Source organism: Drosophila suzukii, chromosome 3 (genome assembly GCF_043229965.1).
Source record: "Drosophila suzukii chromosome 3, CBGP_Dsuzu_IsoJpt1.0, whole genome shotgun sequence".
Taxonomy (NCBI): Eukaryota; Metazoa; Arthropoda; class Insecta; order Diptera; family Drosophilidae; genus Drosophila; species Drosophila suzukii.
The window spans coordinates 18,707,960-18,732,917 of NC_092082.1; the positions used below are offsets into that span (position 1 = coordinate 18,707,960).

The 24,958-nt window shown below is 39.0% G+C and overlaps 3 protein-coding genes across 9 annotated transcripts in view; 1 reads left to right on the top strand and 2 right to left on the bottom strand.

Annotated features, from left to right (window-relative positions):
* RpS4 (ribosomal protein S4) overlaps nt 1-24,958 on the bottom strand; it is a 224,377-nt gene that overhangs the window by 132,606 nt on the left and 66,813 nt on the right. Inside the window, exon 1 of one of the 2 annotated variants that reach the window (XM_070996974.1) lies at nt 4,859-4,868. The exons of the other annotated variant lie outside the window; for it this stretch is intronic. The gene's annotated coding sequence lies outside the window, so the exon portion shown is untranslated. Of the gene's footprint in view, nt 1-4,858; nt 4,869-24,958 lie in introns of those variants that run through there. 2 annotated transcript variants of the gene reach the window in all.
* RpS12 (ribosomal protein S12) overlaps nt 1-24,958 on the bottom strand; it is a 253,421-nt gene that overhangs the window by 110,022 nt on the left and 118,441 nt on the right. The window contains exon 1 of one of the 4 annotated variants that reach the window (XM_070996977.1): nt 4,859-4,868. The exons of the other annotated variants lie outside the window; for them this stretch is intronic. The gene's annotated coding sequence lies outside the window, so the exon portion shown is untranslated. Of the gene's footprint in view, nt 1-4,858; nt 4,869-24,958 lie in introns of those variants that run through there. 4 annotated transcript variants of the gene reach the window in all.
* On the top strand, nt 14,768-20,146 carry LOC108014516 (uncharacterized). Of its 3 annotated transcripts, XM_070995975.1 has the most exons (5): nt 14,768-15,307; nt 15,366-16,912; nt 16,973-16,990; nt 17,046-17,378; nt 17,451-20,146. In XM_070995975.1, exons 1-4 carry the CDS (start codon nt 14,800-14,802, stop codon nt 17,121-17,123), a joined length of 2,151 nt encoding a protein of 716 aa, XP_070852076.1. In that variant the 5' UTR covers nt 14,768-14,799; the 3' UTR covers nt 17,124-17,378; nt 17,451-20,146. The 3 variants fall into 3 exon arrangements, with proteins under 3 accessions (XP_070852076.1, XP_070852074.1, XP_070852075.1); XM_070995973.1 differs by having other exon boundaries at nt 16,973-17,378; XM_070995974.1 differs by having other exon boundaries at nt 16,973-20,146.

Here is a 24,958-nt window from a genome sequence, read left to right on the forward strand (position 1 = left end):
GAAGATAATTAATCGTAAATGTGGCTAGAAAATTAAATTGTTTTAATAAAACTAACTTACAGAAGCGGTTTTAAAATATTTTTAAACAGAGTAATAAGATATGTAAATGTCTGGCAAATGTGTCCTATGAAAGACGGATATTTAAATTTCCTTTCCACATGCCAAACTTGGCCACATTTAAACTTTCACCCCAGGCCAAAGAAAACCCCGTAGCCAGACAAAAGGTTGCGATAGCCAAATAACCTTGCCACTTTTCAGCAAGTACAGCATATGTGTCTGCCAAGAAAACGATTCGGGCCAGACTCCGGGCGTTAGGCCAACAAAGCAAACAAGTTTAATCACTCTTTGATGGCCATAATTCAAATTAGTCAACTGACAAATAGGCGGGGGAATATGGCTGCCTTTAAGCGGGCTTTAAGTTGACCAAAATTTGGGTCGCCACTTTAAGGAAGTGGAAGGGGGGGATGAGCCAAAGATGGGCCTGGAAAATGGAAAATGGAGACTAAGGGACAATGGGCGCGCGTCTGGCGGAAAACGGAAGCGAGCAATGGCGAACTGCGGCCTAATGTACAGCGCACAGTGGGTGTGAGCGTTCTGGGTGGGTGGCTAAATGGCCTTTCCATTGGGCCGGGCTCGAAACGGAAGCTTTCAATTTCAAGCTGCAGTGGAGCGGTGGAGGGAGGGAGAGGGAGCAAGTCGCAGGCAAGTGGCACAGTATCGGGACAAGGACGCAGGACGCAGGACGAAGGACGAAGGAACAGTCTCTCGGACTGCAGCTCAAAGCAGAAAAAGTAATTTATTTCGTATTGCGGTTTTTAACCACATTTTCCACTTTGTACAACAGCAACGACAGCCGAAAACTGCAGCTACCATCTTCATTCCTATCTCCATGGCTATATAAATTTTACCCAGCCCAATTCCCCATGCCACCCCACTCCCTCATCTCGCCATGGCTTTCTGTGCCTGTTCCACTTTCTGCTCGATAAAAAGGGCTCAAATGCGGTTCCGTTTTTCTTTTGCCGTTCGTCGCCTCCTTTTCAGCACATTCCCAGGCATTTTCTTTTTAGCTTCGCACAAAATTTCACCGTTCAAATTGCATTTGACCCAGCCAAAAAAAAAACTGAACAAAATTCGAGAAAGAAAAAGCCAGACAGAAGAAAAGTGGCTAAGAGGGAAAAGAAGTATTTTCTGTTTCTGCCCTTTTTGTTGGCCACTTTTTTGCACCTTGCCACGCAAATTGCATTACCATGAAGTTATGAGCGACAAGTGTGCGAATGTGAATCTTTGAGAGCCAGATAGGAAACAGAGTAGTTCGCTAAGCAAGATATATGTGTGCTTTTGCGGGTACATTCGGAATGCCTTCTTCCAAGGACGGGGGCTAAGTTGTTTGCGGCGCTGTTCAACCATAAGTGATGCCCACTTCTTCCCCTAGGTGAGCTCTGTCAATTTTGGTTATTTTGTGGACTTGTAGAGTGGTTTTTATTCTTAAATCTTGTCATGTTTCGGAACGACTGAGAAATAAAGTGAGCGAAAAGCTTTTCGCTAGTCCTATCATAAATAACTCATACAAGGTTTGCTGAGTAGCTTAAGGAATTATTTTATGCTGGTGAGTTGACAAATACCATTTGATATATTATACGATATCTTAGTCTCCTCATCTCATAATTACTTTTGGAAACAATATTCATTTCTTTTGAGCTGTTGTTTCCCTTTCCTCGCAGATAAAGACTTATCCATGCCCTACAACAAAACCCCAATCAATCGCCAGTTGAATTGGGTTCTCAAAACAAAAGAAAAGAAAGAGCGGTTAGGAAAAACCGAAGCCGAAATTATTTCCCACGATAATTACATTTGGCCATGTAGAAGTCAACAAAGAGGCAAACGGAAACAAATGAAGAAAACAGTGCAGCAAGAAAATGAACAGCAAACGGCAGTGAAAAATCAAACAAAGCAGGGAAAAGCTATGGAAAACTGGCAAAAGCAAGGGGAGGTTGGGATATTGGGAGGTTAGGGGTTTCAAGATCACCCATTGATTACAGTGTGAGTGAGTTCGAGGAGCTTTCGCCCGAGTGGAGCTTTTGCCATCGAGCCGTTTAATGTGCAGTTAGGAGGAAAGTGGAGCGCAGCGACTTGCGACTTAAGCGCTATCAAAATTGCAGCACCCCCAGAGGGGCGTGGCAGGTTACACAGTGGGTGGCAAAGCAAATTCAATTGCCACTGACACGGATGCTGCCAAAACAAGGCCCTCGATGGGAATGGTATGATATCGGGATGGCTTGGTAGTTTGGCATCGGGGTGCATGGGGGCTGATCGATTTCACGCTTCAAACAGACCGCCAGACGTGCCTTTGGGGTTCTGCCAGCTTTTGTTGCTGCCACCTGACCCGGCTGCCAACCTTGGCCAGCACCAGGAGTCGAACACGGTCCGCTCGAGTGCATTAAATCCACGTTCTCTAATGCCGGAGTGCTCCGTTGCCACCGGCTTACTTTGTTCCCGGGACTAACTTTGTTGCTTGATTAGCAACACCTTTTCGGTGTATGGTGCTTGCCTCAGCTGCCTGAAGTCCCCAAAAACGGGGTCACACCAAGCAGCACTTTAGTAATGGAAAAGTGGCAAAGTTCAATAGGTACTCGCAGAGTACAAGGCTATTCTACACTCAAAAAGGAACCCGACCGGAAATTTAGAAGAAATTTCATTTATTTAGTACATTTACTTTACATAAACATTTTTTTGAGTGTAAAGCTTTTTTTAATTGATAGAAAAACCCGACATTGACTCTCCAAAATTCAGAGATAATATTTTTTTGTGTGTAGATTTCTTGTTATGATTGTAGCAGGAAGGTTTAGGTGCTTATTCACAACTCACCCCTTTATAAAATACGGAAAAAGTGTTATACTACATATCAGGATATTTTATAAATTACAAAACTTTTAAAGAAACCTTAAGCATCTTTGCAGCAAAGTTGTTTTATTTTTATCGTGGGACTTTTCCTTAAGCTTGAAACACTTTTTAGTGGATCTCAGGCTGTTGCAACTAAAATAATAATATATAACTTAATAACTTAAGTCGGTTTCATTACTACTATATTTAAGATATTATTTTATACAAGCGTTTTTCCTACTGAAAGCCCCACTCTTGTAAATATATATGTAATATTACTTTCATGACCGAAGGCTTTATATTGGTATTAGGTTTACACAATATAACAAGCAACAAATCAATGCGTAAACGCTCCCAAAAACTTCATCCAGCTCTGCTCGAGTTATCTAAATGAAGTAAATGCAAATTTGGCTTATCGAAAAAGATTCGACCAACAAAAACAAAGGCGAAATGGGGGAAATCCGCATGCAAACCAACCGGGAATCCCCCAAAATACCCCAACAAACCAAAACAGAAGAGCATAAAGAAGCAGAGAACAGATGCAGGCGGGTTTTTAGCCGAGTCAAAATGTGCTCCCTCAAATATTTGCATATTAATGCAGGCATATTGTGTATACGTATGTATGTGTACTGTGTCTGTGTGTGTGTGTGAACTGCTGACCCCCTTTGCAATTTCCACTGTTGTTGCTGCTGTAGTTGTTCATCCTTGTGGCACTCGTGCAGACAGTTCAAACATTTACATACAAAAGTAAAAAGCAAAATGAAAATACAAATAAAAAGCGACCGAAGGGATAAAGCAAGGCAACGCATCTGCATTAGGGATGTGAGGAGAGTCACGACATTGGGGCCTTCGAAACCGTGACCCACTCACACCTGCGATAATTCACACGATAAGTGTGGCGAGACCCTTAGGAAGATCTCTCAAATTTCACTTTAAATTGCTTGCGAGGAATTGCAATTGGGTCAGCCGGTGACAGGACATGCGAGGACCTTCTTCAGTTACTAATTTGCATGAGACGTGACTTTCCGGCGTTTCCCTCGATCAAATCACAGACTTACGGCCATCTCCACTGCGAATCCTTTGCCATTTTCATGTGTGCGTGTGTGTGACCGTGTCCCTTTTGGCATATCCTTTTGTAAATTGTTACATTTTCGCACGTGTGAATGTTTTTTTCCCGAGCAGAACCTCTGCCTAATGCGTGTGTGTCTGTGAGCGAGTGTAAATTGAGGAGCTTTGGCTCACCTTTTTCCATTTTTCCTTGCCTCGTCCAAACATTTTTACATCTCCGGGTGTGTGTGTTGGCCACGTTGGCCATTAGGACACTGGCCTGAAAATGTATTTTCATGTGTTTTAATGGACTTTTCGGGTTAAGTCGGATATCATTTTTCCTTTTGCGAAAGCCGAAATGGAACTCATCTTAATTGGTTCGGCCCTTGGAATGGAATTAGAGGAGGATTAGCCGAAAATAAACTTCAGTGGGAATCTTTCTGGAACCAAATTTAAGACCTTAAAGACACACTCTTTGGCTTAGAAGAAGAGTAGGTAGAATGTGGGAACTAAAAACTTGGCTATGACTAAAGATGGCTTAGTTTTATTTTTTCAGTAATAACTAAAAAAAAGAATGTATTTAAAAAACGTTACTTGCTTGTAATTTAAAAAAGGACCAGCCTTTTACGCAGAAGGTATATGTAGCAGTAAATCCCAGACAACACCTTATTCCTTAGATATCCCATGAATAAAACATGCCGAATTGCACTCGAAGCGAACATTTTAATATTCTTCCGCCCTAGGAAATATTTAGAAAATCAGTATTTGTCTGGCCTGAGCCGGTAGACAATATTCGAATTTCCATAAAATAGATACGATAGACTTTATCGAGGATGGGGCCATTTCCAAATATGCAAACTAAGTGCAGAGTCCCCAGACGGGAAATGCTTGCCTATGCAAATGGGAGGGTCGTAGAACAACCCCAGCAAATCAAGCAACCTACCAGGACGAACTTTAGTGGCGACCCTCGGCGGGGGTGCGGTGGCAAAGGACTCAGATGAAAGTCAGGCTAGTAAACAATTGAAACCATAGTTCATTCTACTCTTTTTCCCACAGGTATACGGGCTGGAATTAAAATCGAGTGGGGAACAAAAAAATGAATGAACAAAGGATAGGGCTGGAGTGCCATCATAAAAGTAAACTAATTAAAATGTAATGAATTCAGAAAGTTCTTCGGCATTTGGGGCTATAATTCACCATTAATGCAGCCAACAAAATTCACTTGCAGTTGTGGTCGTGCTGACTGCTTCTTGCTGAATTTACGACCGCAATAAAAGTCATGGCAACAATCCTAAATTCGAGTGATAAAAACATGCGAGTCGCCGGTCGAATGGCATAATGTTGTGCTAAAATTTTAAACAGCAGTCGCATTTATTTATGCCTGCTAATGTGCAATTTTATATCCAGCTGGGCGTGTCTCGGCCTCGAAACAATCGACTGTCAACGCCCAATGGGCCCATAAATTGCAAATAAAATTTCAATATTCAATAACATTATTTTTTGGCAATTGATTACCAGGCGCTTTGTCAGCCCATGCATGTGACACATAACCTAATGGCTAAGCAATTTATATCGGGTGTACTTTTGCTACTGAGTACATTGCTTTAAAATATATATATTTAAAAGTTTATACAACCTGAACAAATTAGTAAATATTAATAAATATCAGATTAACTAATATGTTTTTGAAGATTAATTGTAACCAACTTAAATGTTTTGCTACAGCAATTTGTTGTCACAGTGCTAATTCTAAACCTAAGCCACATTTCAATGGCTTTACTTAGCCCCCTCACTTTGGTTAACATCGATGTCGAAGTGTCAAGTGTGCATGTTCAGCAAATATTAACATGCCCATGTGCTTCTAATTAATGCATTTAATTTGGTTAGTGGACACTGTGTACCCCTTTCCACATTACTACACTTTAGATTTTCCCACAACTTAAATGAGATAATATAAATCATGGGATCGGATATTTATCAGTTAGCCAACTTATGATAAATTTAGGAACCCACACATGAACAAATTATGCCCTATGGTCAAAAATTGTAGTCGTTTGCGGTAATCAAAAATATTATAAATAATTAATTTAACCTTGTTGCTCAATCGCCCCAAGCAATTCGTGATAATTATTTTGCCAGCTTGCAGGCAAAGTGTAAACACAACGTCAGCACATTAGCTAAAATAAATGGGTTATCTCTTTGGGCGCTGGTTGAATATTTCAACTGGAATGTTAAGTAAATTAAATTCAATGAAAAATCAAGTTAAAGTGTTTTGGAAATTTAGTATGGAATTCCGATTCTTTAAATGTACGTGAGGTATTTCTTTGAGTTTGTTGGCACTAATATGTAAACAAAGAATTTTATTGGCATGCCCTTTTTTCCCAGGCCAAGACTTATATTTTATTTAGAATTGTGAAAACAATTTTAAATGCATTCTAGCCTTTATAAATATTTAATGTTAAAATTTCCTTAGGTGAAACACCTTTTTGCTAGCTGCAATCCTTAGCCTCTTTTCTTTTCCTTGAAAGCTGGCCATTTGATTCAATATTTTTTTCCACATTTCTGCCTTTTTCTTGCTGCAAACACTTTTTTAATCAATTTCTAGTTTGATAAATATTTTCTTGGACAATTGCTGGGCAGTTGCTCGAGGCAACTGCAACACTTGAATTTCATATTGCCTTTTTCCCCATTTCTCCTTGGCTCACACTTTTTGGCCTTCGTTTTTTCCTGCTTTCCTGCCACCACAACATCCAGCTAATCCAGACGATCCAAGTGAGCTGGCACTTTCCGAGTGCCGCAGCCTCTTTGGCATCCAATTCCACTTTCCCCCAACGCACATTGTCGCAAAATATGACAGTCGGGATGGCACAACGTATATCACAATCGCAGGAGCAGGAGTTTGTGGACATATTCCCTGGCACACTTTTTGTGGGTGAGTCTTTTGGGGAGGTGCACAAAAAAACGCAAGTAGCCAAGCGGAGAAATAAAAAAAAACATTCTACCCACTGCAGAGAATGTGATAAACTATGACAGTGTTCTTCTCGGGTTCATTGGATCACTTTTGGGGTTGGGACTACGTTTTCGGGGGCTGCACAGATAGCAGAAATAGAGGACAATTGCTGAGAATTTGTCACGTTTCTCTTTGGTCTGACATTGCGACTTTGTAGGCTTTAAGGTCTGCTAAGGAAAATAAATTTAATATATTTTCAGGGATGCTAGAAAATGTAGTTTTTCAAACAGGAACTTTAATAATAATATTTATATGTTAGATTAAAAATCATTTAACAAAGTTCTTTGATAGTCTTGTGTTAATCCCGATGGTTCTATTACCGTTTAAGCCAATCTTGAGCAGTTTAGACTATTCAATTGAGTTAAAACACCTTCCCCCAGCCCCAACTCCCTAGTAAATTCCAGGCATATTCAGCATTCTTATGGGATGAGATGGCAGCTGAGCTTAACAAAGCCCCCTATGCAAAATACTCCCTCGACATCATCGTCCTCGGAGTCTGTTGCATTTCGTGATTGCATGATTAGAATAGCATGGGACAAAGGCGGTGGGGAGTGGGCCACAACAATTGCCATTGCACCGGGGCTCAAAGGAGACCCTCCTCCCGGGCCACTTGGCCATGGAATATACCCAAACTAAGCGGTTTCTAATTTGCCATTGCCAGCGCTCAGGCATTCGAGCAAATTGTAATACAATTAGCGTCATTTACATGCCATTTTGCAACGCAGCACAAACACACAAGCGATTCACCCATCGACGGTGTGTGTGTGTGGATGAGCAGCTTAGACCACAGACTCTGGAGCTTACAGGATATCCCCCCCTATCCAGCCCCCATTTCCGCTGTGGAATGTCCTGCTCTCCTGGTATTTTCCCCGCCCCCGAAGCTTTGTGGCGTTTTAATCAGCTGTCAGCTTATTAAATAATTATTTCCCAAGACGTGAGTGTTAAGATACAAATTGATTGCGATTATATTGTACACGGGAAGAAATATGTATAATGCCATCTAAGATGTTTAAGATTGTTTTCCTTGATAAGACATTCGTTTTCCGCTTACAATTCATTTATTTGGCCTTAAAATTGTTTCAAAGGTTTAACAAAAATGCATTAAAAAAGGCTTGGAATTGTTTACAAAAGTAGAACAACATTTTAATTATTTCATAAACATTACATTACATTACAATAAACATGAACTCAAAGATTTTACAAAATCCATCAAAAATGGATTCGAAGAGTTTCAGGAATATATACAACAATTTGTTAGAGCTTAGTACTGTTAAAAAAATGTGATTTAAGTGCCTAAAAAATATAAATTGTTTGTATAAATATGGATTTAAAAAAATACATCTTTTAACTTAAAACAAAGTGTTTTAAGGATAAACATTGTCGTTGAAATCAATCCTAAAGCTTAGCTGATGAGACTGACTTAATAACCAGTTAAAAAAGTCGACGTTCTCTTTTCAGTGTAAGTTTAATATAATGCCAGAAATTGAAATAAGAAAACCAGCCTTAACCTTAATTAAAGATATATAATATATGATAAGCTTCGATCTATGTGTATATTTACCCAAGACAATAGAAAATTAATACTTTAACTAACATACATATAGCCAGTACTTTGAAAGGACCCACGAGAAATGCAGACAAGGTGTTTAGACCCGAATACCCAAGAGTGCAAGAATTCAACCCCCATCACTTTGGCTTAAAGTGTTTACGGAATATAAAAAATAGATGCACTTACGTCGGCTGACCACCGACATCCTGCAGAATTCGCTGCATGGTGGGTATACGAAGCAAAAGCAAAAGCAGCTGCAGCCTGCAGAATGCCAGCTCATTGTGGTGCGGTGGCTGACGAGAAGTCCTCGTTGCTGTTAATCCCTCATTCTCACATGGCATTAGGGCACTTCTGCACCGGGTATCCTTAAAGCGGCCAAATTGCAGTTAGCCTGCTCTTGGCCAGCCTGTCACACAAAAGGCAATGCAGATGCCTCGAAAACCGAGGGGAAAAAAAGAACGCAAGGGAGAAAATCTCTTCATGTGCGAGAGTGTGGAGATAAACAAAAACCGAATTAGTCGTGAAAAGCAGAGTGCCAAAACATTTATTTTTTCCCTTTTTTCCCAGCTGTTGTGCTTCTGCCTTGCTCTTGGCCAAAAAGCCACAAAACCTCAATGGCTTTCGGGCTCGGACAGCTGCTGTTCACTTTCCTCTGCTCGCTTACTGGCGTTACTTTCAAGTCAAATTGAGTGCCTCGTAAAAAATACAAAGAAGCACTGCCTCCCCTGGCGAACGGAAAAAACATTTAATTTAATTAGAAAGTGAGGAGAATTATAAGACGGAATGGGGGGGATTTTCTTTTTTTGGCTAATAAGCGGCGTTACATTTTCCTGCTGTGTGGGGCAATCTAATCAAAATCACGTCAAATGCCGGGACTCCCGCAAAGTTTCCACTTGTGTTTATGCAAATCTCTGCAAACTAATTTAAGGTTGGCATGACAGCCGCAAATTAATTCAAATTGAGTGATCACCATAAAGCAAACAGCCCCGTAGTGTCCGCCACGTACGGACAATGCTGCATGGACCACCGACCGCAATCCAATGGTGGACTAATATATGCCGCAATATATATTCCATAATATATTCAATTGTGCGGCACTCACACTCACCATGGCACTCACACTCGCACTCACAGATGGAGTCACATTTCGCAGGCAGGTGCCGGCGTTCGGGGTCACCAGGTTCAGTGGGTCAGGTGAGGTCACTTAAACCAGAGGACCACAGCTCGGCTATGCCATAAATAATATAAATCATTCAAAAATTCAGCGAGCTATTCTATTTTACGACATTCAGTTGAATGCACTCACAAACTTTAAGTGATTTTATTGCCTTTTCAGGTGACGCGGTAAAATAGGGGTTTGGTTATAAAGTTACAATGGCTGTGTTGCAGTATAAATTTTTACCATATACATCACAAATTATATTTGTAAAAATTATTGTATAATTTTAAAAAGAATTTTGTATTTTACAATAGCTTGTATTCTTCAATTGGGTTAGTTCTCAACAAATTTAAAAGAAAGAATACTGTTTCAAAATTTGATTCCGTGACTTAAATCTTTTCTTTACTAAAATTATTTATTTTCAAAAAACTTGGGCTTTTTTAATGTATTTCTTGATGCTTTAACAAATTATCCTAAATTAAAAAAAGGATATTTAATGTAGGGCTGTTTAACTTTTCCTTATGACAAATTATTTCTTTTGCAATCCTTCGCGTGGCATTTCCTGCTTTTCTAAGGACCTTCACTAGACATTATTGATTTCTGCCAAACAAACTGAGTTCCATGTGTCAAAATCGACTTAACTGTTGCTATTGGCCAGCTGTTCGCCTGTTAGCCTCCAATGATGGACGTCGACAGACATCTTACAGGAAGCATTTGTCAGCACACTGGCTGCATGTCAGAGGTTCTGTATCTGTGTCTGGCCCGCCATTCTGCGCCAGTTCGGGATACCCAAATCCAACTTTGAGGCACTATATACACACACACACGATAATCAGTCAAGCTATTGAGCCTCCGTGACTTTTGTCGTCTATATCTTTTCCCGGCTACTTTAGCTCGCCCGTCACGTAGCCGAAAGTCGCCATTTTTGTTTGATTTATTTACCTGGCGCTGGCCAGCTCGGCAACTGTTAACTGTCATCTCCGGGTAGCCATTATCCAGACGCCATCGCTATAGCGATGATGATGACGATGATGATGTAGCCGTGTGGGTTTGAGTCGGGATTTGGCCAACAGCAGCTGCGTCCATGTCGGGGACCTGTTTTTGCCATTCGCTGTCACTCGCCACGCATGCCAAAAATATCTAAGCGTCATGGCTCACTGAACGGGGACTCCAGGTGAGTAGTGATGGGAAAGGTACTTCTATGGGGCTAGTTCAGGTCAACGTTGTACTACTTTTTAGGAAGGTAAGTTACAAGCCTATGTATGATCATTAAAAATTTGAAGATAAAACTAAAATTGCCTTAAAGTATGCTATAATATTATTAAAAATCAAATGCCTTTCGATAAAATGACTTTACATTTTTTTATAGCACACTTTTAGGCAGTATTATAGATTACCCTTAAACTTTTTTATCAATGGTGTCAGATAAATATGTTTTAAATATTTTTATCCGCAAAAATGCCCATTAAATTAATATTTTTTGTTAAACCAAATACTAAAAGCAAATATGTACCCAACCATAATATCATATGGTACAGCTACCTGGTTATTTTTCCCATCACCACAGGTGAGCGATAGGATGAGTGGGCGAGTGAGTGATTTTTTGCGCTGTCCGGTGTCTTGGTTATCCACTGACATGCATGTGGGTTTTGTGGCTTTGCGTACCACACGGCGTATGCGTGTCGTCTATTTGTTATGCTCTTTTAGGGCGCAAATTCAATTTGTGTCCTAACCTCACTTGCCACAGATGTTTGTTTATTCAATGACCCGCCCCGAGCAACAACATCTGATCCGTGCTCCTGCGAAGCCAGGACTCCCTCCTCTGAAGGATCGATTCAGGATTCGGCGGTTGATATGGGACTGGACATGCATTTTTAAAGAGCCCCGGCGTCGAAGCTTGCCGCAGAGATAATATTTGGGACGAGCAGAACCTTTTAAGTGAATTAAAAGAAATTGAAAACCCCCGTCCTCTTGGAATTTATGAGTTTGCCGCTTTTGTTAGGGAATTTATTTTATTAATTGGCCCGTGCTGCCTGCATAATGCGACTGCAAATTAAGTATACGCCATGCGGTGCTTGTGGCAATTTCCGAAGACTGCCCGTCCGAGCCTTTTTGGCCATTTGCATGACGGGAACAGCTGGCTCCGCGCGCTGATTGCAGCATCAAATTGCAAAGTTATTAAGTTTATTAAAAACCCTCGCACAAATACAAAGCAACATACAACAAGGCAACAAAGACATTGGCGGGCAAGTTGTGAAAGGCAATGTAAATTCCATTTTGTTGGGCGCTTAACTTTTGCTTCGGCTGTTCTGCAGCAATTCTGCATAATTTACTCGAAGCGTTTTGCAAACAATGCAATGGTGCCCCTTCCCCTGCAGAACTCGATTCAGTTGCAGGCGTCTGCGAGTTGCAAGTTTTTCGCTGATGCTCGTTAATGTTTGGCCAGCTTCCGCCCATTCCCGCCCCCTGGACATCAGTCGCTTTCATTACCAACTAAAACAACGGCAAGCAGAGCCAACTGCGAAAGTGGCAGCACCAGCATCCTTTGGGCGTCTTCAGCTCGTTGTCACTTGCGAATGTTTCGGGCCATTTGTGGGGTGTCTGGCCATTTCTGCTCAAGGGCGTAGTCAAAAATGTAGACCCAATGTAAACCAAATAAATAAAAATTTTAGAATGATATAAAAATCATAAATTTAACAAAAATATTACACTGAAAGTAATACAAAATCAAAACCTATATAAATAAATATAAGTAGGTCACAGCACAAACTCAAAACTTTTTTCATTAAAATAATGTATTGAATTTGTTATATCAATACAAACTTTTTTGTTTTTAATATCTACTCCTGTATATTGCAAAATTTAAAAAGGTCATGGCAACCCAAATATCATGGAAAAGTTGGATTTGTTTTTCGATTTGTACCAATTAATAACTTCACAAAAAAACGAGTTATTTATTTTACAGGACACGCAAATCTCTTTGGATTTGTAATCACTTTATAAATATAATTTAAGGTGTTTCAAAGTATGCCACAATCTATTAAAAAACTTACAAGCACAATCAATTCATTAAGAATGACGACTATCCTTTATTCACTGCATACTTTTGAACACCTAAGCTAAGAAAGATTTCAAAACCCGAGTGATTAATATACAATTAGAAGAAATCAAAGGAATCATAATTTTCACCAAATTTATAAAGCACCCTTTTTGGCCAAAAATTCCCTTTTAGCTCCGTCCATGTTCCTATTTTCCTCGTTATGAATTTTGCCAATTTGTTGCTGCGACTGCTGCTGTCTTGCAATTTTCAGCTGGCACCCCCTTTGCCCAGCCATTGTCTCAGTTATTTTCGCATTTAAGATGTCCTCAACTTTTTTGGTGTAAAACTTTTCTGTGATGTTTGTTTTAAATTATTTTTAATGACTTGCCATTTTTGCCAATTTGTTGCGCTTCTTGTTGCCTTTTGTAATTGTAAACGCAATCGATGCCTCAAAATGCTGACAAGTTTGTACACATGCAATTAGGTCAACTCCTTGCCTGCGAAAGTCTGCTTTAACTGTCGGTTTATCAAGTAAACTGCAACTTAAGACTAAGTTTTAAAGATGATTTTTCAGACCTAAGTAAATATGCAGCAAGGGGGCTTCGTTTTCAATTTGTAGAGTCCTGTTGCAAATTGCTGCAACGCAGGACGAAGGACTAAAGACCGAGGAATAAGGTCTGGAAGCTGGCATAAAGTCGGCTGGCTGAGGTAAAAATGCGAAAGTTGATGCCACGGTCCCTTATAGTTTTCCCAGGTAAATTTCTGCTCACATTTTCTACATTAGTCAGCATTAAAAATTTATTTGCTTTGAGTAGATTACACGCACCCACCACAACACCAAGGATACAGAAGGATTTTCCTGGGGGGTGGGGGTTCAACGAGAAGTAACGGCTTCTAAAGTTTCTCCATTTTTTTGTTCCTTATTCCCTGCCAACCGCATAGCATGAGATAGAGATGTAAGGAGTACGAAAAAAGTGGAATAAAAAACGGGGGAAAGGCGGAGAAAAATGCACGCTTCCTGAGACTTGCGGTTGGGTTGGTTTTGGGTGATGGGGTTGGCTTGGGTGGTGGGAAAAACAAATGAGATGACTGCAAATTAAGTGCAGCTGCCAGTTTCACTTGGCCGCGGCAACTACTTTAAACAAACTTTAACTGCGCTTTAAGTTTTCATTCAAAAGACGCAGCCCAGATCATAAATCCTAGCGATGCCCACAACTTTTAAATAATGATGTCCGCCGGTCCATCAGCATAACGAGTACTACATTACCCCCATCCCATCCACTCGGTTATGGTTTTGTATTATTACATTTAATTAAAACTTTATTTTTGTTCAATGCATGGACTAACAAAGGGCAAGAAAATATAATTTTTGATGAGTCAACTTCAAATACTGAAATACTATTTACTATTTTAAACACTTCCGGAAAATCAGAAATTCAATAAATTCTAATCTGATTTACTATAATTTTGCCGAAGCTTTTGCAAGCCCACTTATGCGAAAGCTGCATATTTAATTTGACATTTAACTTAGTGAATACTCTACAAAAATATTTTAAATAGTATAATATTTGAAATTTTTAACCTAAGATCAAAGGTTAGTAATTGAATAGATCGTTAGACGAGGTCCTGTTTTAGCTATTTATGAAATAATATATATAAAATTACTCCTATCAAATTAAAATTGGAGGTCCACCCTAATGTGACTACATATAAGCGAATGAAAGCTGGGGGAGCTTTTTTGTTTATGTTTGGTGAGGCTATCAGCAAGCCGATAATATAAGTACTTATGTATTCAGTTTAGATTGCTCGAAAAAAATTTACCCTGTCTTCGGTTTTACATAAACAACTCTAGATTCATATTAAAGAATAGGTCAGCTATTAAATAAACTGTTCGTGGCTTACCAAAAAACATTAATTAATGATGGAATTTCTAGCAGCAGCTATAAATTAAAAAGACAAGTTAATCAACTTACAAGCCGAACACACCCTAAACTTATATAGGGTAAATTTATATTGGCATTCCAGTACAATCCTCTCTGAGCTAAAAAACCAGTGTATTATTAAATATAGGGCACATCAGACGTGCCTTTCGCGATCGTTGTTCGATCCTTAAAATGGGGACTTTAAAAACTATAACAGACATAAGTCATTATGATCTGTTTCGCGTACTCGAATTTATAAAGACAAACTGCGAAATACAGAATGGCAATGAATCTTTGGACGCCATCAAGTATGCTGACATCTTTAACTTTGCTGCCACCTGCAAGATATTTCGACGAATCGTTTGGGACTGGTCGAGAGAAATGTACAACCGCTTGGAAATCGATCTGCTGCAGGCGCTCCCCCATAAAAGGTTAACCGTCAAGTTTATTGAGATTCACAAAACTCTTAAGAGAGCCACAAAGCTAAAGAGAGACCAGTACATGGACATATATATTAAGGCCATGATGGGGAATCCCCTTCTAAAAACCATCGAGCTGAGTTATAATACTCAAGAATATAACAAGGAACACGAGAGTATATTCGATGAAATTATAATGGGACTGCAGGGTAAAGCTAAGCGCATAGTTTTGGATCCAGGGCGAATTCCAAAATTCAAGGAGATAATTGTGGATATTGCAGGCAAATGGATTGTTTTACTCGTAAATTATTTCTTACTAAAAAATTCAACATATTGCAGATCATCAAATAAGCAATCTCGGTCTATTTCGCAATATTTCAAAACTGACCATAACAGCTTCCTTGGAGATGTGCGACCTAGTGGAATTTTGCATTAACAATCCCTCACTGGTAACCTTGGAAGTTAATGTAAATCGGTTTTCCGACCAGGGAAAGCTCACTCAAATCGTTCGTCATTGTCCCAACTTAAAGCAATTGAAATTTCTGCTTAATGATAATGAAAGGGATAATGGTTATGTCGGGCTGGCACTTTTAGATAAGCTACAGCAATTGGAAATTGGGAAACTCCCAGTGCCGAAGGAATTACAGTTTCAGCTGCCTGATGATGATGAAAATATGGAGGAAAACGAATTGCATTGGCATAAGACCCAGCAATTAGAAATGGATGAGGACTTAAGATCTAAACGACCCAGGATGGACTGCGAGTACGAACCTCTAATCGAAGGAGTCTTAACTTTAGAACAGCCCATTCCCATCTTGCAGCTTCTCAGAGCTTTTAGCGAAAAGAAAAGATCGAAATTAATTCGACTGTGTCTGAAGTTCGATATTGATGACGTAATGGTTCAGGTCATTGCGAAAATCAAAGGTCTGAGAATGTTGGAGTGCGGGTTTTGCGATCCCAAAAGCATTAGGCACCTAGTACAGCACCCAACACTCAACCGATTGAGCATACTCAATAAAGGTCATCTAGTTACGGATGATATCGCAGATTTACTTAGAAAACAAGTAACCGTCTCAAGTCATGATGCAAAAATGTTATTATCTGCAGGGGGTTACCTAGGTATTTGTACGAGAAATAATAGTTATGCGGAAATTTACCGGTCTGTTAACTTTGAACCTTTTACGAAACTGGAAAACCTTAAGGTTATCGGACTGCCTAACGAAATGATCGTGTCAATGGAGTCGACGTTATATCGGTTTTTGGAGCTCGGTGTCCAGATCAAGAGTGATGCATGCGATATTTCCTTGGATCCCCAAAAGAGAGAGCTTAAAATGCTTTACAGTATGGACTACGTAGATAAAGAACTGCCAACTCCGTTGGTCAGAAATCTGCACTCCTTTAAAGTTTTATTCGTAAATATGCCATCTTCTCATCTTTTCCACAATTTGTCCACAATCAACCTAGGAACGATAGATGAGGTTTATATAGGAACACCCTTAACAATATTTGAAATATCCAAAGAAGTATACCTCAGTAAGCCCGTTGTTGAAGCTTTGGTCACTTTAAGGTGTTTGAGGAAAATCTCATGTGGGTTTCAGAAGTTTATTTACATAAAGCCTCTTGCTCAGTTGAAAGATCTGGAGGATGTGGAGGTTTTATCAGAGCACCACCCCAAGGATGTACACTTTCCAAGGTGCCTAGAACCACTTCTGAAGAACTGTCGCAAGCTGAACGCGTTTCACATTAAAGTGCCCGTCAACGGGATAACCAAGAAGTTTTTAACTGGCCTTCAGTATGCGGTTCTGAAAAGCCGAGATCCCGAGATACACAAGGACTTAGATATTTGCCTACGCTTGAAATGCCAACAATATGAGACCCCAGATAAGGTAAGTGTGATAGCAGAGGTAAAGACGGTACATACCTTTTATATAATTCTTCGATTTCAGATGGTAACTGCGAAACAGGTGGGTCACGGTTATTTATTGGCTCTTATAATATTTTTTAAATATTTACTTGCAGATCAAACTTATAACAAAACCATTTAAGCTCATGAGGCTGACAGCTAAATACGTAGAGAACCAACATTTGCTTGATTGAAGAAATTTAGAAAATTAAGGTACACACTCAAAATAAATCATAATTCTAAATTCCTTTACATAGCCATGCAAGTGCCATAAATTTCCTTAAGAACCAACTTGCACCGGCCACAACGACAATTAAATAAATTCAATTTGCACCTGCCGACAACATTATTGGATTGCAACTCATACAGATGGAATTAAATAAATTAAACACATACAATCGCAGACATTTTCATGTCGCACCGGAAAAAGACAAGTATTTACTTTACAAGTAAGTTTGCATTTTGATTAAATTCAACAAGCTTGTCGCTTGCTGGAAATAATTTGTACTTCTTACTTGCAGGTGGGCTGCACTTTCCATCCGCCCACCCGAATGACAGGTGTTTATTTTCGGGAAATGCAATTGAGCGGAATTGCATGATGCTGGCATTTTGTCAGCTGGGCTGCGGCTTAAGTAATAATTAAATAATGACACTTGGGAAATCGAGGGCTGGCGAGGTGGGAATTCGCCTAAAATCAAATGAAATGAGCAAGTGGCGAATGGAAATGGTAAAATATTTGTTGAATTTAGAGGTTTTGGGCCCGTGATTGGCAAGGTTTTGCAATTGCAATTTTTAAGCCAGCTACAAATTGGAATTGGCGTTTAATAGTCAACAGCTGGCACTTGGCATTGTGTGTGCGTGGGCTGCGGTGTTGAAAGTGCCTGGGGCATTCTCGAATGCAATGCAAATTGCGTATACGCAGTGTGTGATGCGAGTGGCAGTGTGCAAACTAAGCAGCACACATCGAGCAGCACAGCCTCTGTTTTATTTACGCACTGAAAACTCGTTGAAAACACACAGCCGGAGAGCCATCGCTGGAAAGAGACAATGAATGTTAAATTATTTAGGCCGAGTGCATTAGTGGCCGAGTCCTGTCCTCCTGTCCTCCTGTCACAAGGACACAAGGACAGACCTAGGGACGCACTGGCATAATTTGTCAGCTGTCGGGCAATTTTGTGTGAGACTGCTGCTAATTAAATATGCCGACATATAGACAGTGCCAGCAAATCGGCAAAGTAGTTGAGTGCCATGCAAATAGCCAATCCAGACACAACTTGGCCAATCGGATCGAATGGGAAGCCAATCCCCAGACCCGGCCAATGCAAACAATGGCCCAGAAAACACAAAGAACTTTCCAATCAGCCGGCTCACTTCAGACCACTCTTAATCAGAGAATGTCAACGGATGCCCGGGCACTCATCTGTGAAACCAGATTCTTGTGGCTTCTTCGTTTGCGATTAATTCAGTTCTGGCATTAAATATACACGTATTTATCTTAATTCCATTCTCATTAGCCGTATACTTCACTTTCCATTTGGCTTTTCTCAAAATGTTCCCAGTCTTCCGTTGACGGAAGAAATAAATCCTTTTATGCCTTTCTTGCCTCGTAAGTCAGGCCAACTGATATTTAAATTGGTAACCGAAACCCGGTCATACATCGCATTCTCATCTCCGGCCCGGATAATCTTTATTGTTTCACAGTTCAGTGACACAAATTTGCAATTGCAATTGAATGAATTCTCACATTTCGGGTGCGGGTTTTCCATTCACACACAGCGATAAGAGTGGCGGGCAAAAAATTGCTCGAATATATTTATATTGATGCAAAAAGCACAGTAAGGGGGCCGACATGCATATAAAGCCCAAGCCGTGGCCTATAAAAAGCATTCAAATATATCTGCTTTTGCGGCTCGCTCTCGAAAGCCAGATGTGCATTTATTTTAATCAAGGCTACCGAGGTCAATGCATTGTGTGATATTTATTTAAGGCATACGACGAAAGTTTATTAAAATACATTATACAAAAGAGCAGCGCTAATTATGTATTTAATGTGAAAAAATATCATCCCTCAAGCCGGGCATAAATATTTGTGCACTTAATTACAAAATGCATTGCGAAGAATTATGAACTCGCATTTATCGGTTCGCTGACTTTGGGCCTCAATTCATCCGTTAAAGTCGGCAAGTGAACTTTATTTGGTTTTAATTATTTATATTTTTTATACGGAGAAAATATGGAGAAAAAAGAATGAGAGGACTGATAATGCGGAGAATTTGTCCCATTTTTTCAGACATTATTATTTTAGCTTACATGAAAAGGGTTTTTGTGTATAAAATTTGTGCTGATTAAAACACACAGAGGGCTTAAAAATATGTTACAATCAATTTAAAATAAGTACAAGTCTATGGTGGTTATCCAAGAGCTTAGCAGCGATAAATATTTGATTTTGTACTTAAAATTTGTTGGAAATACATGTGAAATTTGCATTACCTCTTAAGGAATTCTGTATTATATCTTCCCTGGCGACTGCTCATCTATTACAGAGAACCCTTCTGGCCAGATTCAATTAAGCCGTTCGCTCTGGTTCCGATTGGCCCGTTACCCGTCCTGCCAATTATGTGCCTTTCTGTGCAACCAATTAGCCATTTCGTGCGGGTCTCGGGGGTGTGGGCCCCATCAAATACACCTGAAACTGTGTCTGAAACTTCAAACCGCCACTTTGAGCGAGTGGAGGGCCTCTGGCAGTAAAGCAATTATTCGGGGTCCCAGAAGGATGCCTCGTGTCAATTAATTGGATTATTTATGTGTATTTTGCTGGCAACAAAACGCAATCACTTCGCACGCGTGTGACAAAATCTCAGATGCCGGAAAATTCGCAGACGCAAGTCTGTCACATAAATTTCAGATTTTGGTCCCTGACATTAATCCAGGCAATGTTGGTAATTTAAAAGCGTTCGAGTATTAATTTTTTCCCTCTCGAAGTAGGTCAATTAATCGTAGAACAGCTGTTAAATGCATCGATGGACACGGCCATTGAGTTAATGAGAGACAAACATTAATTTATTTTTTGCTGCTTGCAGTCATTAATGTTCAAATAAATGCAGTATATGCAATGACTTTTTAAGTACCAAAGCTGTTTTTAGCTTGAAAAGGCTTTCTAAATTAATACAAATAAAAATGAAATAAATAGGATGGTAATTAAAGCCGCAAAAAAGTACACATTACCATTTAAAAAACTAATTTAAATAATTGGTGTTTTTTTAGAACGGGATAAATCCAAAGGTAAACTTGATAAGTGAAAACAATTGAAACTGCGATAGCTGGAATTCATTAAGTTCGATTTTGTTGTCATAAAAGTTTGTACCATGGAATAAACAGAGACAAGAAAACTATTGGTATAATTCAAATGACTTTTAACTCCATTTGGCCAACCTCCAACTCCCGAAGCCAGCAGATCTATGTCACCCATTGATTGCAGAGCTCTGTTTCTGGTTATTGCTGTGAAATGTCCTTCGGCAAATGCACTTCCTTGGAAAGCATCATGGGAATGGCTCTGAGATGTCTGCTACCAGGGAACTAGGAGCCCTTCAACAATGACATTAAGAACTACCATCATGTTGAGGATGCCCCAGGATATAAGGGCGGACAGGACGTGGGAGGGCCTTTAGCCCGACAAAAACCCTAGTCAGAAAAGGATGCGACACTGATGGCTTTGTGTTCGATAAATGTCAACAAGTTGAGCAAGTTTTAATTGAAACACTTCACCAAGTTCTGCATCCTGGCATCGAAAATTTGCACGACATTTTAAAATGTTTCGAAATATTCAATTACGAAATAGTCTGATGGAGCATTGCGCCAGTGTCAAGCTAGTTCAAGTGTCAACAAGCCAAAGGATTTTCACAAAAACTTCGAGACTTCTGCCCGAGGGCAATGTAAGTTAAGACTGTAAACAGTGAAAAGGTCACACGGTTTTGTTTGGGCCTTTGTCAAACAATGCAATTACATTCTCAAGTTCTCAAACGGCAAGAGCAAGGCAATCAATTTCAAACACTGGTGAAACAAGTAAATTACTCTGGGAGACAAAAAGAAGTATGAAAGTATTGAATATTTCAAGCCCAGAGAAGGAATTTGGCTTAAATGGCTCTTTGAACCTTTAACTTGAGAATTGAGTAAGAAAAATGGCAGGTTCATGATTTAAAGCATTTTTATATATTTATTTCAGATACTATTTGAAGTCTCGGTAGTTACACTTTAAACTAGGAAAAAGTGCTTGATATTTGACTGAACTATTTAATTCATAAAATGTTGTTAAGCTGTAGACTTTATTTCCAGTTAGTTAAAAATGAAGCATTTTTTTTCCTGAACCGAAATAAATAATAGTGTATTTTGCAGAGCTTGTTTAATGCTGAAATGATTTTATTCATACAATTTTAACCGGGTCTCAAATCGTTGTTAATAAATGTTCTTCAGAACAGCAGTCAAAAACATAATGGCATTATTAACTTCAATTTATAAAATACATTTGTATAATACTTGGAAAACCAAAATGAGTCAGATTCTGTTATAAATGTAAAAGTTTGGCCGTCAAACAGTCGACAAAATCTGAAATAGAAACAATCATTTCCGCTGCCATCCCTATCTTCTCCGTCAGGACACAATGGCCGCTTCCTGGCCGCCAACTTATTCTTCTTTTTGCAGCCCACTTCCGCCACACTTGACGTACTTCCGTCTCCGACAGTTGCCATTTTGTTTTCCCGTCAGTCTGTCCTTGTCTATCCGCAATCACTGCTTGTTTTTCCTGCTCCCTGCTTACTGTCACTGCAAAATGAGGGAAAATTGTGCGACTTTGCAGATTGCCCAACAGGTGCCATCATTTCGTCCTTGTCTTTGTGCTCTCGTTCTAAGAGCCTTTTCTAATTATAAATTGTTTTTAGCTTTAAGTGAAAAATTATACCAAATTGTTTCTGACACATTTCATTAACAGTTCGGAGTTTCGCATAATTGGAAATGCCACTCCACCCCCAAGACGCTTTTACTTTTAACTTTTTTGGCTTCGAACACCGCAGGGGCTTTCATACAAATGGGCGGACCAAAAATAAATAAACAATTTTCTCTTAAGAGTTTTTTTTATGAGGCTTAGCCCACGTTTTTAATGTGAGGAAAAGTAAGACGATAAGCCAATCCGTAATACATTTGTTCGTTAAAGTTTCTTTAAAAATATTATAAGTAAACAATAACTAGTTTTAAACAACTTTTAAAATAAATTAATTAATAATAGTGAAAGTCAGTTTACGAAAACATTTCTTTCCAACAAAGAATCTTTAAATAAACCATTAAATGATAACTATTTAGTTATTGTTACTCCTTTAAGTGGTTTGCAAACACAAAAAAGTAAGATCAATATTGCTGAATTCGTGCGGTCGTAAAGCAGCCTTTGTATAGCATTCTTATTGTAGCACCCTTATTTTTAAAGCTCATAATAACTTAAAAAGTTCAGTGGCTGTTATAGAACGAAATAACAGATTATTCCTATCCAAGGCCTTCGACTTAAACTCCCTCATCGTTTCTGAGCTACGACGGCCGTGAATCAATAGTTGTAACGTATTCTTCGACTCAATATCTTCCAATACTTTGGAGGCTCTCGAAACGAAGTCAGGATTAACGTTATAGTCGAAGATGCCTAAAAAGCAAAGGTTCTTGCACTGTCGAATCATATCCAAATATATCGAAGATATATCTATGGGATGTAGGTACGTTATGCGCAGGCTTTCCAAAGATGTGAGCGCCAAAAGATATGACACTAATTCGGGATCTGTGAAACTGCAATCCAGGGATTTTAGTGATTTTATATTGGCCAGGTATTCGGCTTCAGGGACAGCAACGATTTCTCCTTTGACTCTGAGAATTTTCAAAGTTCTTTCTCTAGCCAGGTATTCAAAAATACCTTCAAGAGACCTTCTTTGATATCGATGACAGGCAAGCAGACCCCACTTATTGGACCGATCGACATAAAAGCTCAGTTCTTGTAAAAGTGGCAAATGCTCTAAAATATCTTTGAGATTGGAGCTGCTCACTTGTTCAGAGAGATGAAGAGTTCTCAATCTAGTCAGAGATCGGCAAGTTTGCAGTAAGACTTTCGGAGAAATTTCCACATCTATAGAGATGTACTCCAAACGATAAAACTTACCAAAGTTCTCTCGCCCTTTAAAAAAATAATACGTTAGTTATAAATTGTAGATATTTATTATAATAATTACTTGGAGTGCATATATGCAACGTCTTTAAATTGGGTAAGTCCTGTAGCGCTCTTAAAAAAAGTTTAGCGATCGGGTGAGGATGTATCTGCAATATCTTCACATACTCAAGATTTTTCATTCCTTGGATCAGGTTGCAGAATTTGGAAACAGCATTATGGCGTTTATTACTTGAATAATTGTCATTAAATGAACACACCAAATCATCAACAAAGAAATTGAGCGTTCTTACACTTTTTGCTATAAGACTTAGTAATTTCAGTTCCCATAGTTCAACGAAACCGATAATAGAAAAATTGGAATATCCGCGACGTGACCAGATAAGAAAAACGTGTCGGAATCTAGAACAGGTGTAGGCGAAATTGATTCTATCGTTTGAATTCATAAACTGTAATATTAAATCGAGACAATAATCATTGAGTTGCAAAATACCAGTGACATCCATTTTCAACAGTCATTTACCAACTAAAAACTGAAAAAAATAATATTGCAATTGTGCATTTTTATCATAGGAAAGATAAGACAACCGAATCACTAAAACAACAATGCAAGTTCACTTAAAAAGATAGTGTGCACTGCAGTTAAAGTTCAGTGCAAAAATAGGAAAATTGATAGTATATCGTGACCAAAATCGTTCTATAATTTAAAAGTCATATTGTGTTGAAATATGTAACTTAAAGCGTGCTGAAAAACTGTTACAACTGGTTTTCGAATTTAAATGTTTAATAACCACACTTAACAGCCATTTTAAAATTCTATAAATATTAAAAAATATCAACAGGCCAGGACACACATCCCACACACAGGCACAGGCTCTCACCTGGAAGCATTAACTTTTATTGGCACGGCACTACTTCTGACCTACTTTATATAACACCGAGAAGGCTCACAACACACACACACACACAGAAACACCTACACCTGCTGACAGGCCACACGCATAGGAAGCACACACACAAATACAAGAAGGAACGAGCGGAAAAGCCGTGCTCAGCAGGCATGCTTTGATCTATGGCCTGACTGCCATTCATTTTCCTTTTCCCTTGGTTTTCCCGCGAAGGTATCCGCCAGCCGCAGCTGTAAAACTTTTCATCGAGGGGCAGCAAGTAATTTCTTTGCTTTGCTCGTTAATTAAATTAACACAGCACGGGGTCGAAGCGCCGAATAGGGGAAAACCAAACCAATTCACGGTTCAATGTCACTGCCCAAATGAAAATGCATGTCTTCTTTAGCTTCTCTAACAAATAACAGGATTTAAATTTGGTAACACACACAGAGAGAAATTTTCAAGTACATTATTTTTGAATTGAGAACATTTGTTCGTAATGGTGAGAAGAGAAAAGGTAAATTGAGTTTATTCATAAACTTTTTGACTGGGCTAATATTCATTTGTTGAGATATACAATGTAAATACCTCATGTTCAACTTCAAAACATTTTTATTTCAAAAATGTTGTTCTTTTTTCAAGAACATTTTTAACTCAGATGAGAAGGTCAGAATTTTCTCTGTGCAGTAACACGAGTTATGCATTAATCCCTGAACAAGAATCACTCGCCTTATATGTGATTTGTTTGGGTAAAAATAATAGTACATTTATTTTCGTAAAAAAATCAATTTATAAAAACAATTTACAATGTATTTTTAAACAAAAATCAGAAAAGTTGTACTTTATATTCATTAACAGCCAAGTCATTTCTATTGAAACATATTACTTTATCAAATACCTCTAATTAAATAAGTGTTATATTACTTTCCTTAATAAAACCATGCTTAAA